This window comes from Anabrus simplex, chromosome 13, assembly GCF_040414725.1.
Source record: "Anabrus simplex isolate iqAnaSimp1 chromosome 13, ASM4041472v1, whole genome shotgun sequence".
In the NCBI taxonomy this organism is placed as follows: Eukaryota; Metazoa; Arthropoda; class Insecta; order Orthoptera; family Tettigoniidae; genus Anabrus; species Anabrus simplex.
In genome coordinates, this window is record NC_090277.1 from 50,697,206 (window position 1) to 50,710,144 (window position 12,939).

General features: G+C 40.3%; 1 protein-coding gene across 1 annotated transcript; it reads right to left on the reverse strand.

The window, feature by feature from the left end:
* Positions 1-10,200: 10,200 nt before the first annotated feature.
* Positions 10,201-12,130, reverse strand: LOC136884786 (cuticle protein 21-like). Its single transcript, XM_067157078.2, has 2 exons — positions 12,119-12,130; positions 10,201-10,671 (listed from the first exon to the last, which is right to left on the reverse strand). Exons 1-2 carry the CDS (start codon positions 12,128-12,130, stop codon positions 10,201-10,203), a joined length of 483 nt encoding a protein of 160 aa, XP_067013179.2.
* Positions 12,131-12,939: the final 809 nt, after the last annotated feature.

Sequence of the window (12,939 nt, forward strand, 5' to 3'; positions counted from 1 at the left end):
TATTTTAAAAGTAAACTTTTATGAACGGAAGGATTCCAAAGAATAATGAACAGGAAACAACAAGGAAGGCCGGCCTGAGTGGCTCACACAGTTGAGGCGCTGGCCTTCTGAGCCCAACTTGGCAGGTTTGATCCTGGCTTAGTCCGGTGGTATTTGAAGGTGTTCAAAATACGTCAGCCTCGTGTCGGTAGATTTATTGGCACATAAATGAATTTCTGCAGGACAAAATTCCGGCACCTCGGCGTCTCCAAAATCCATCAAAAAGTAGTTAGTGGGACGTACAGAAAACTCTAACACTATGAATAAAGCCCGGACTTTTATGCAGTAACAGGTTAGACTGCAAACTAATTTGGTTAGTAGGAAGTGTCGGCCACCCGCTCTTCCATAATGAAGCAAAAGTAACATAAATTATAGGGGTTCTGATGGGCCGTACCCCTAATGTTTATGCAAACCCCATAGCATAGACGTTGTGAAGGTAGACTGTACTTGCTACTTGCTTCAGTAAGTATGCAATCTAACCTATTAATGCATAAAAATCCGGGCTTTAATTATGAACAACAAGGAAAGATGAACTGAAATTGACATGTAGTTCCTGCCAGGCTTCATCGTAATGAAAAGAATAGTAATGAACTTGTAATTACGCTGAAGACATGTTAAGTAATCCAGTTCAGATTCCCTTCACGCGGAATACCTTCAACAAAGATGTACCGTTAATGTTGAGCTAATTTATTAGCAGGAACATTTTCTTCCGCACTATGAAATGCTAGGAATTATTTCTCCACGGAGCGTATTGTTAGTATGGAAGCTTGTAATTTTAGAAAAGGATGTTACATCAGCATGCAGTAATAATAATAGGTGGATGATTTAAAGTTCGCTGGGCGGTCTGATAGAGGTGTGGTCGTTACGGAGTCTGGGAGTGAAAGTGAACTCGTTCGTTCATTGTTGGGACCTGACCGGACCGGACTGACATCCATAAAAGTGACCAGGCCATTTGCATACCTACTGGACGTGCTGCCACAGGTTAATGGGATGATTCAGCTCAGTCTTTTGAGGTCACTGGGTGTTGTTAGTCGTTTCGTGTTAAGGAATGGAAATGCGAAACTCTATTGTATGTCATCACTGATTTTTTTCCTATTCCCTTTCTTTCTTCTTAGCTTCGTGCTACTCTACTATTTCCTTCTGTTATTCTTCCTCCTCGTGTTTTTCTTAATCTGAATCTCTTATTCTTACTCATTTTTATTCTGCTCCTCCCCATCATCATCATCATCATCATCATCCCCTCCCTGGTTTTCTTCTTCAAGATTTATTTCTTCTTCTCCTTCTACCACTTTTCCCACACCTGTAAGGTCGCGGGTGTGAACTGTGTCGCTCATGTGGATTCAACCCATTTTTACGGCCGGATGCCTTTCCTAACGCCAACCCTACGTGGATGGATATAATCAATATTGCGTATTTCTGTGGTCGTTTTTACTGTGCTGTGTTGTATGAGTATGAAGAGAGTGTTGGGACAAATACAAACACCCACTCCCCGATTCAGAAGAATTAATCACAAAATATTAAAAACCCCCGACCCGCCAGGGAATCGAACCCAAGACCCTCTCAACCGAAGGCCTCAGCACTGACCATTCAGCCAATGAGTCGTACTATTGTTTTATTAATTTTTTTATTTGAATTTCGCTTTACGTCGCACCGACACAGATAGGTCTTACGGCGAAGATGGGATAGGAAAGGGCTAGGATTGGGAAGGAAGCGGCCGTGGCCCTTAAGTAAGGTACAGCTCCAACATTTTCCTGGTGTGAAAATGGGATATCACGGAAATCCATCTTCAGGACTGCCGACAGTGGGGTTCGAACCCAAGCTCACAGCTGCGCACCCTTAACCTCATGGCCAACTCACCCGGTGATTTGCTTCGTCTGATTCTCTGAATTCCCCCTCGCCTTGTTCCTCTTCCCTATGATCAGCTTTCTTTCCTGATTTTCCATGGCTTCTACTTCCCAAACTTTGTGTTTTTTCTTGAAGTTACCGGGTACTCCGCTAGATCAACAGCTCAACTTAGTGCTTACCGCTATATCGGTAATATTAAAAGAAGAAGCGTTTTGACAGACAGGGCTGGAGGGAAAGGGATTGCACGAGCCTTTGTATGTTATAGCCACCTTCCTACATTCCTTTTCTCCTTCCTTTCGTTTTCGGCACACATGTCCGTTCGTTCTGACCGCTGTGTTCTGTTGTACGTAACTCAAAAGTGGGAAGTTCGGCAACTTCAAGCAAAAGAGCCGGCAAAAGAGCATTTGTAATTGAGAATTTGTTGGAAACTGCACTTGAATCTCAAAGAAATACGGTACATTTACTTGCGGAAAATTTATTTCGTTCAGCGAGATCCTAAAATAAAAAGATATCAGCCGAATATAGATAATGCATTATGTCTGTTAATCAGAAACAATAGAAACTAGAATCTTCTAATTCACGCATATGCCAAGAAATATATTTGAGTGAACAGTCAATGCAATCATAGTGCTTACTTTTTAATCGCAGTGAAGCATCTAATGAAAAATTTTCGACATACAGTACGTATAATCATTCTCCTCGACCATTCTTACTCTCTACACTTCTCTCGAATATAAGAGAACGAATGTTGAATGTTTCGAAGTACATTATATCGTTCAGTTTCTCCATCTGTTCTTCTGGTCTAGTGTCGAAAAATTCTTCTCTATTTCTCTCTCATCCACGTGATTTAGTGCCTATTCGTTTGCGATCAGATTTACCATCTCGCTTTAACAATCCTCTCCGTGATACAAGATTTCTAAGATTTTTGTCTTATAGCAATTGTTGCCTATGATTCGATATCCTCATGAGCATCCATTTAATATACAATGTATATCTAAGGCGATCACTTTTCTATATTTAGCCCTTGCAAGCAGGCTGAATGAAGTCTTTGTAGAAAAGTTCATTACAATACGATGTCACGTTTGATTAAAAATAGGTGTGTTGGTTAACAATCAATCTTGACAATTCATAAATCTTCAACGCTACATTCCCCCCCCCCCCACAAATTGTCGTAAACAATTGAACGAAAAATCATATGTTAAATTCTAAGACAAACTTACAGTAAGATTTCGTGAAGAAAAAACTTTCCTATTCCATTATATAGTTGACGTTAGATATTTAACTCTATAATATCAGTTTGTTCAAGAAGTCTTCTAAAGTACACAAACATCAAACAGGTCGCAGCAGTGAAAATTACTCTATTGCAGGTTTGAATACACTGCAAACAATGCAAGCAATGATAAGAAATGAACAATCACTTCACCATGCAAATTAACATATATCCAGCACCACTTCATCCATTTTATCATCAGAGATCTTTAACTACAAGAAGGAATAAAAATAATGGTTTGGACTCACGTTCAGGTGCATAGGATGCTACGATGTAGTGCCTATACTTCCACTTTAAACGAATTACTAGCACAAAGATTGTTTGTCCGACATAAGGCAGGAAGTACATCATTATAACGAATGAATTCTCATTTTTTTTGTTTTTATACAGTATACTATCCTTTCTAATGTAATAAAACAATATTTCCACTCCTCCAATTCTTTTATATACTATCATGTATGTCACTAGCTATATCCCTCACTGTCAAATAATTGTTGGTTATTTTTACACTCAGTTCTTACCTTAATAAAAAACTACTGAAGATATTTGCATTATTTGCATGGTAGAGTAGTTTATAAACAATGCCCGGAATTTCATCCAGTAACAGGTTAGAATGCAAACTAAATTTGGTTAATAGGAAGTGCCGGCCACCCGCTCTTTCATAATGTAGCAAGAGTAATAAATTATAGGAGTTCTGATGGGCCTACCCCTAATGTTCATGCAAAGCCCATAGCATAATCGTTGTGAAGGTAGACTATACTTGCTTCAGAAACTTCGCATTCTCACCTATTAATGCATAAAAATCCGGGCTCTATATTATAACCATATAGCGTTAACTGTGATTCCTTTTCAAACATGGAAATTGTACCTATTTGGAACAAGTGCACTAACCACATTTATGAGGAGGAACTGTTTAGGTGTACAACCACCAATTTCTTCTTCCCTATAAATGAAATTACGTAAGAAGTAAATTTTGATAGCATTAGAGATAGCTAAGGATCTTTGATGTGCGTGATGGAATCTTATCAAAGCATTCAGGCTACGAACAAGAAGTACGGTTTTAGAGTCATACAGTTTCACAGCCCATAATTTTAAAAAATATTGCTAAATCTGGACACATTACTTCGCTGTCTCGAGAGATTCCATTACGCTTTATCTTGCTTTAAATATAACTAGTAGGTACTTACCAAGCCACGCATCGAGCTGATAAGATATTGGACCAGATGTGCCTACCTGTAACAAAAAGGAAAAAAACACGTTTAGTAGGGCAGAAATGGTTTCCCGAATATCTATACCGTGCTACTCGTTATGCAATAAATCGTCTCAAAGAAAACATTCCTCCCACGGCATTACGTACCAGCAAATTGGCCAATTCGTCATTTTAAGGAAGACATCTCTCTCGAAGTGCTAACATTATTAACAGTTTTCGATGTATCATTCATTCCTTTTCCAATAAGTAAAGCACGTCTGCTATATTATCAATCATCAATCACTACTGATCTGCATTTAGGAGAGTCGCCCAGGTGGCAGATTCCCTATCTGTTGTTCACCTAGTGTTTTCTTAAATGATTGCAAAGTTTGGACATTTATCGAACATCTCCCTTGGTAAATTATTCCAACCCCTAACTCCTCTTCCTACAAACGCATATTTGGCCCAGTTTGTCCTAGTGTATTCCAGCGTTATCTTCATAATTATCTCAATCTTATTCGTCTACAAATATCATTCCACGCCACCTCTCCACTGAAAGCTCGGAACGTACCGCTTAGTCGAGCAGCTCGTCTCCTTTCTCTCAAGTCTTCCTAGCTCAAACCATTGCAAATTTTCGTAACGCTATTTTGTCAGAGATCACGCAGAACGAATCGTGCTGCTTTGTTTGGATTTGTTTCCTGTTTTCTATTCAAGTAATCCTGGTGTGGGTCTCGTTTACTGGAACCGTACTCTAGTTGGGGACTTTTCAGGTATTTATTTATTTATTTATTTATTTATTTATTTATTTATTTATTTATTTATTTATTATGCCCTTGTAGGTGGTAAGTTAGGGCTCTTGGCCCTCTCATGCAGTTAACCACTGTAGTGATACATCAGTGAGAGCAGAGCTTAAGAGTACATAACAATATATAGTAAATAATAATCTGCACATTAATGCTTTGCACTTTTCTAACTCACATTAATTCAGTCGTACAAGTTAGTAAGCTGCATTCAGCAAGTAGTCTCGGAAAGCAGTCTTAAATTTAAGTAATGAGGTGGCATTTCTGACACTGGCAGGCAGGAAATTCCAAAATCTAGAATCCTTCACAACAAAAGATATGTTATACATAGAGGATCGGTGAACGGGAATAAAAAGGGAGGAACCAGATTGTAAATAAATCTAAAGCAACAATTACGCGCTCGCTGAAGTTTCGAAATCTGCTCTTTTGTTGGACCCACAAGAATGGCATCACTGTAGTCAAGGAAGGGAAACACTAGCGTTCGTATGATTTTTTTTCTCTTGGCTTTACGTCGCACCGACACAGCTAGGTCTTATGGCGACGATAGTATAGGAAAGGCTTGGGAGTGGGAAGGAAGCGGCCGTGGCCTTAATTAAGGTACAGCCCCAGCATTTGCCTGGTGTGACATGAGAAAGCATGGCAAAGTGGGATTCGAACCCACTACCTCCCGGATGCGAACTCACAGCTGCGCGCCCCTAACCGCACGGCCAACTCGCCCAGTCTGTTTCTTTTAACTGAATGAAGTATCGTAAATACTTTTTTTACAAACACGTGTATTCTATTTAGACCAAATTAAAGTTTCTTCCATTGTCACTCCAAGATTTCTCGCGGTTTGGCTGAATGGAATAATTCTGCCATTCTTATAACTGGAAGAATAGTTTCGTATCGTAGTGTGGTAAAGAATTCTTGAGAGCCAAAAATTATTGCTTGTGTCTTGGAGGAGTTAAGGAGGAGGGATTTTTTTTTCAAGGAGTAAGCATTAAGTTGCAGAAGGTCAGCATTGATGCCTGTTACAGTTTGAGACAAATCAGAGGTCTTACAGTGACAGTATATTTGTAAGTCATCCGCATAAAAATGGTAGCTACAATGCTTTCAATGTCGTTTATGTACAAAATAAAGAGCAAAGGGCCTAAAACAACGCCCTGCGGAGTTCCGCCTTCCTGGTTAGCTAGTGAGAGGTTTTATCGAGGGTTATGATCCGCTGCGTGCGATTTTTGGGGGTAGAATGAAAATAAATAAATAGTTCGTTGATCGAATTAGTAAGATTTGATCTTGTTTAATAAAGCCTGGATGTTTATAGTGTCAAATGTGCTACTGAAATCGAGTAGAGTATGTCACCAGTCTTTGGTCCATTGCGTGACGTATGTCCTGAATCACTTTCAGAAGGACAGTTGCTGTGCTGTGTCCCTTCTTGAAGCCAGATTGCAATGGGTCTAGGAGAGAATGGTCGGTCGTTTAAGTATTCCAAAACGTGCTCATGAACCAGACGCTCGAGTAATTTGGAAATTGCAGGTAAAATAGAAATCAGTCTGTAGTCGGATGGTTGGGGAGGGTCGGGCTTCTTGGGCTCAAGGATAACATTGGCTAGTTTCCATAGTGAAGAAAAGGTTCCGGTTTTAGGGCAGTAGTTAAAAATGTGGGTAATAACTGGTAAAAAAGCACCAATAATGTTTTGTAAGAAAGTTATAGTGATACCATACACTCCTATAGTTTCAATTAGTAATAATGGGGTGAAATGTAAAATGTTGTTGGTCAGGTAATGGGTACTGAGCTTCGGGAATTTAGTACACTAGGTGGTGTTCTCTCTTCAGTAAAAGAATTATTTTACTTATCGAATGGCGTGCCCGGCACATGCGGTTGTTTCTGAGGTTATTCTATGCCTAAGGAACGAAGCATGTTCCAAGCGCTGCTAGAATTCATATTTGCAGTCATGTTCCGCAAGTAAGTAAATTTACCGTTTCTAACGAGCTGTTTAATTCGATTCCTAAAAACCCGATAATTTTCGGAGTCACTCTGGCCACGAGTTCGTTTAAAGCGTCGATAAAGTGCATCGCGGTGGGACATCATGCATTTAATTTCATTATTTAGCCAAGGACAAGTTGGGCGAGTAACTTTTATCTGTCGTTTAGGGGCATGTTTATCGTACAGAGTGATTGCAAGGGAGTTTAACTTGTCTATTTTCGCTTCTATATCGTTCAATAGGAGTATGACATTCCAGGGTAGATTATAAGCATCATGTCTTAACTCGTCCATTTAAATGTGTTTTTGGAAATAACACACTTAGGTTTAAATTTTGGCATTCGGAGGGAGTAGGATAGTTAGATAGGGAAATGCGTGGAGATGACTTGGACTGGAATCTGGCTGTGAGTTATAACTTTGTATGGGTTGACCAGACCCCCACTCCTCGATTTGGAGCAATAACGCTGTCTCTCTCTTACCACATGCCTGTCTCGCTCGTTCCGCCTGTCTCCCTCTTCCTCATTTGCTCCGTAGCGCTACAAATCCGAGCCGAGGTGAGCCAAGTTGAGCCGAGCTTAGCCGAATAGCCCAAGGACGAAGCGTTGGTCCCAGCCGAGCCGAGTGAGACCGATGCACTGTGCACAGGAACTCTGCGCCTCAGTTTGCACGCGTGAGATTTTGGGCGTTTGAGAGGCCCTGCTCTAGAAGGAGGATGGCCATATTACAGGAAGAAAACATATTAACACGTTGATTAGTTTCGTATGTTATAGAAGTAGATTAGTGTTAAAGTCTCCTATGGCAATAATATGCACGTAACTAGGCAGTAGATCAAGTAAACAAAATTCGAATTCAGTCCTATTTGTTACTAGTTGCAGGGTCCGTCGTTAAAGGGACAATCTCCAGCTACTTTCCGCCAATATAGGCAGGCTGTTCTACTCGGGACGCAGTAGTAATTCCATTTATTGGAGATGAGTGGTAGCAGAAGAGACAAAATCACATTACAACAATGGTCAATATAACGTTCTTGTTGATCATTTTTATGAGCTCTCGATATTGTAGGCCTTCACATTTAGCTTTCTTCCAACTCTGGGATCGAATGTAAAGGCAGTCTTTCCTTCCTACTTTCACGTCTCCCTCTTGTCTTATTCTTCAAGCGATCGTTACTTTACGATTTCTTCTCATTTTTTATCATCATCTTCACATTTTTCCTTGTCGATAATGACCGAAGACCATGCGGTCTTACATCTTAAGACAATCATGACAGAAATAATCGCCAGTTAATATAATTAAACAATATTTCCATGTTAGCAATGTTTGGCCTTGATATGGACAAAGTAACAAAAGTCTAAACTCATTATTCTATCATCATAGTTGGTACAGTAAAGCTGTATTAGACATAAAAAATTGGAACTTGTATTCTCATCACTTTTGTTACGGTATGTAATATTCTTCGAAAGGTATATTTAAAAAGTTTTAGACACCTTCCCCTAAACTACTATTTCATCCAGCGTGAAAATAAATTATACCCTACCCTGTAGCATCTTATTTCTAGACTTTACACACCGATTTTCATTAAATTCTATTCACACATTTTCCCGTAGTTCGACGTTGATATGAATTTAGCAACAAAATCGAAATTCACAAATATCTCTGTTATAAAATCTGGTACGGTAAAAATGTATAAGGCATAAATAATCATCAATTAAATTATATATAACTTTTGTCATGCAGTATTTATCGATACGACCATTAATAACATAAAAATTTGATAATTAAATTTAAGCCTTCCCTAAACTACCATTTCACTCATCGTGAATAAAATTATTTATAGTCTAGATTGTAGTGCATCATTTCCCAACTTTACATATCGATTTTCATTAAATTCTCTTCAGCCATTTTTGCGTGATGCCCGTACATACACACTTACAGACAGAAATGATGAAAAATTCAAAAAAGTGCATTTCCTTGTTACTGTGGACACGACCGATAGAGTAAAGCCATTATTTCTAAATTCTAAGTAATGTAGAGACAAATCTCTTATTTTATGAATAAATGATGACCTCTCCTACATTTAACACTCTATTTAGGCTTATTCGTCTACTAATGTTATTCCACACTATCTCTCCCCTGACAGCTCATAGCATTTCGCTTAGGTGAGCAACTCGTCTCCTTGATCCTAAGTCTTCCTGGCCCAAAGTTTACAACATTTTCGTAAGGCTATTCTTTCGTCGAAAATCGTCCAGAACAAATCGTGTTGCTTTCCTTGGAAATTTTTCCAGCTCTGGTACCAAGTGTTCCTGGTGAGGGTTCCATACACACTAATTGGGGTCTTACCAATGACTTATACGTTCTCTCCTTTACATCCTTACTACAACCCGTAAATGCCATCATAACCATATGAAGAGATCTAATAACCTTTACTTACAACCCCGTTTATGTGATTACTACAATGAAGATCTTACCTTATATTAACTCCTAGGCACTTACAGTGGTCCCTATTAATTACTGTCATTCTTTCAACACAGTAATTAAAACTAAAAGGACTACCTTTTTTTGATGAAAATTACAACCTGAATTTTCATCCCGTTTGCCAGTTCTCTGTCTATCTCACAAATTTGTCGAGGTCTTTTCGCATTCATTCAAAATCCTTTAACTTATTTATTACTCCATGTAGTATAACATAATCCGCAAAAAGCCTTTCCTTACATAATTTACACACATAAGAAAACACAGAGGTCCAATTACAGAGCCTTGCGGGACCCCTCTCTAATTCACTACAGGATCGGATAATGCTTCACTTTTTCAAATTCTCTGTCAATTAATTCTGATTTGACACTACTACGTGTCAATATCGACGTTATACGAGAAATCTAGAAGGATGAGGGTGGAATTAATGGAATTCAATGTGCAAACTAGGGTTAGAATACGTATTCAGCATAATAAGGTACACTTTGGTACTGGTGTATGAGAGATTTAATAAATTAATTATATTTTAAATTACAGTGATATGTAACAAAATATGATGGTGTATGAAGCAAATAATGACATACTTAAAAGGATGGATGCCCAAACAGAACTGAATGGAAATAAGTTAGAATTTAGCCGTAGTAAGCCTTAGCGTAAGCAGGAGCAGCGTACGCGGGGGCGGCGTAGGCCACGGGAGCGGCGACCTTAGCGACGGCGGCGACGGCAGGTGCTCTGTGTACGACGGCGTTGAATCCGTTGATGGGGTCAGCGGTGTACTCTACGGTACGGGTGGTGCCGTCAGGCTCGACCAGGCTGTAGCTACCCTGGACAACATCTCCTTGGCGGCTCTCCTGCTGTCCCTTGGAGTCTCCGGTCAGAGCATCCTGGACATCGTAGGAGTAGCTGTAGCTTGGGTTGGGGTCGTAGTCGGTGTCGACGGCAACCTTAGCATAGGCGGGGGCAGCTGCGTAGGCTACGGGAGCGTGAGCGTAGGCGGGAGCGGCGTAGGCACGGGCGGCCAGAGGAGCGCCGGGGGCGTAGACGGCGGGGGCGCCGAGGTATCCAGCGTTAGCGACGGCCACGAGGGCGGCGAGGGCAAGAAGCTGAACAACAAATTACATCTACATTACTTAAAATATAACAACATTTAATTCCTTTAAAATACAGATATACAAGTAACATATTTCACTCAGATATTTTGGCTTCTAAATAACTGGACTTGAGAGGAAACGGTTATCCGATTAGGGACTTGCCTGGAACCATCCTAAGCTAAAATATTTCGATGACTATTTTTCTAAATCAATGTACAACATATAACCGTAGAAAGTTAAAAATGGTTTTAAAAGACATCAACTTGCTTCCCTTGACAATACCAACCTGGTTAAGGAATATTTGGTATGGAAGAAATCAGGCTACTCTTATAGGTAAATACAGTATAACATCAAACTGGGAGGGAAAAATGCTGTACCCCTTATAGAGAGAGAATCAGGACGTGTTTTTGTTGTATCTTACCTAAGGCTACGGCCGCTTCTTCCCCATTCTTAGCCCTTTCCTATCCCGTCGTCGCTATACGCCCTATCTGTGTCGGTGCGACGTAAAACAAATTGTAATAATAATAATAATAATAATAATATAATTAAGTTGAGCGAGTGAGTTGGCTATACAGTTAGGGGCGCGCAGCTGTGAGCTTGGATTCGGGAGAGAGTGGGTTCGAACGCCACTATCGGCAGTCCTGAATATGGTTTTCTGTGGTTTCCGATTTTCACACCAGGCAAATGCTGGAGCTGTACCTTAATTAAGGCCACGGCCGCTTCATTCCCACCCCTAGCCCTTTCCTATCCCATCTTCGCCAAATATACAGTAATTTAATTCTGTTTATTTTTTCAAGTATACTAGCGTTGTTATATGATTTTTCAAATATTTTAAAAATTTTATTTACTGATAAATTTGTTTGGGCAGACGTAAGAAACTAACTGTGTAGAAACTAAAAAAAACCCGCTTTAATCAATAAGCATAGTTCAAGTGAAATTTGTCAAGCGATCGACTCAGAGTTTCAAACCAGATCATCCCAAATAATGTACACCATTCTTGTCCAACACTACCACCACATTAAAAACAGAATTAAAATACTCCACAGCCTGTTTCCTGTTTTAACCGTGTCAGAAATGGAATGAATGAAGCCCCCATCTAGTGGCGAGGATAGGAATTGTGCCGGCTGCCGAAGCCTGTCGCACTCCTCTGCAGCAATGATTAATGCCTGACAGATGAAGTGAAATGATAATGGAGAGTGTTGCTGGAATGAAAAATGACAGAGAAATTCGGAGTACCCGGAGAGAAACCTGTCCCACCTCCGCTTTGTCCAGCACAAATCTCACATGGAATGACCGGAATATGAACCACGGAACCCGCCTGAGCCACGGAGGCACTAAAAAACCTATTTTTTCACTTTTCTTAAGCTAAATGATGTTCACTTCCATATTGTGTATCACTCTCTAACTTGAGTCTTGCGTTGGAAGGAGTTACCGAGTAAGAATACGTAATAATGTATACCTTGTAAGCCATGGTAGGTGTATCCACTGTTCTCGGCAGGTGTGAAGTGTGAGGTCCAGAGAACTGTGGACACTTTATATAGCAGAGTGAGTGTCCACTACCGGTACAACACAGAACGGTGGGCGTGGTGAACTAAACATACAATATCTAGGGCATATCTTTGCACAATACCAAAATATGTGAGTGTGTTCTGTATGTATACAAGCCACGTACACAGGTGATGTGATACGATACTCCCTAGTCTGATCATTGCTATTACCAGCCTACCTTCCTCAAGTTATAAAATGTAATACAAGGAAGAGGGAAGTGATGAGTAAATAATAATAATAATAATAATAATAATAATAATAATAATAATAATAATAATAATAATAATAATAATAATAATAATAATAATCATCATCATCTGTTTACCCTCCAGGGTCGGCTTTTCCCTCGGACACAGCGAGGGATCCCACCTCTACCGCCTCAAGGGGAGTGTCCTGGAGCTTCAGACTCTTGGTCGGGGATACAACTGGGGAGAATGACCAGTACCTCGCCCAGGCGGCCTCACCTGCTATGCTGAACAGGGGCCTTGTGGAGGGATGGGAAGATTGGAAGGGATAGGCAAGGAAGAGGGAAGGAAGCGGCCGTGGCCTTATGTTAGGTACCATCCCGGCATTCGCCTGGAGGAGAAGTGGGAAACCACGGAAAACCACTTCCAGGATGGCCGAGGTGGGAATCGAACCCACCTCTACTCAGTTGACCTCCCGAGGCTGAGTGGACCCCGTTCCAGCCCTCATACCACTTTTCAAATTTCGTGTAAGAGCCGGGAATCGAAC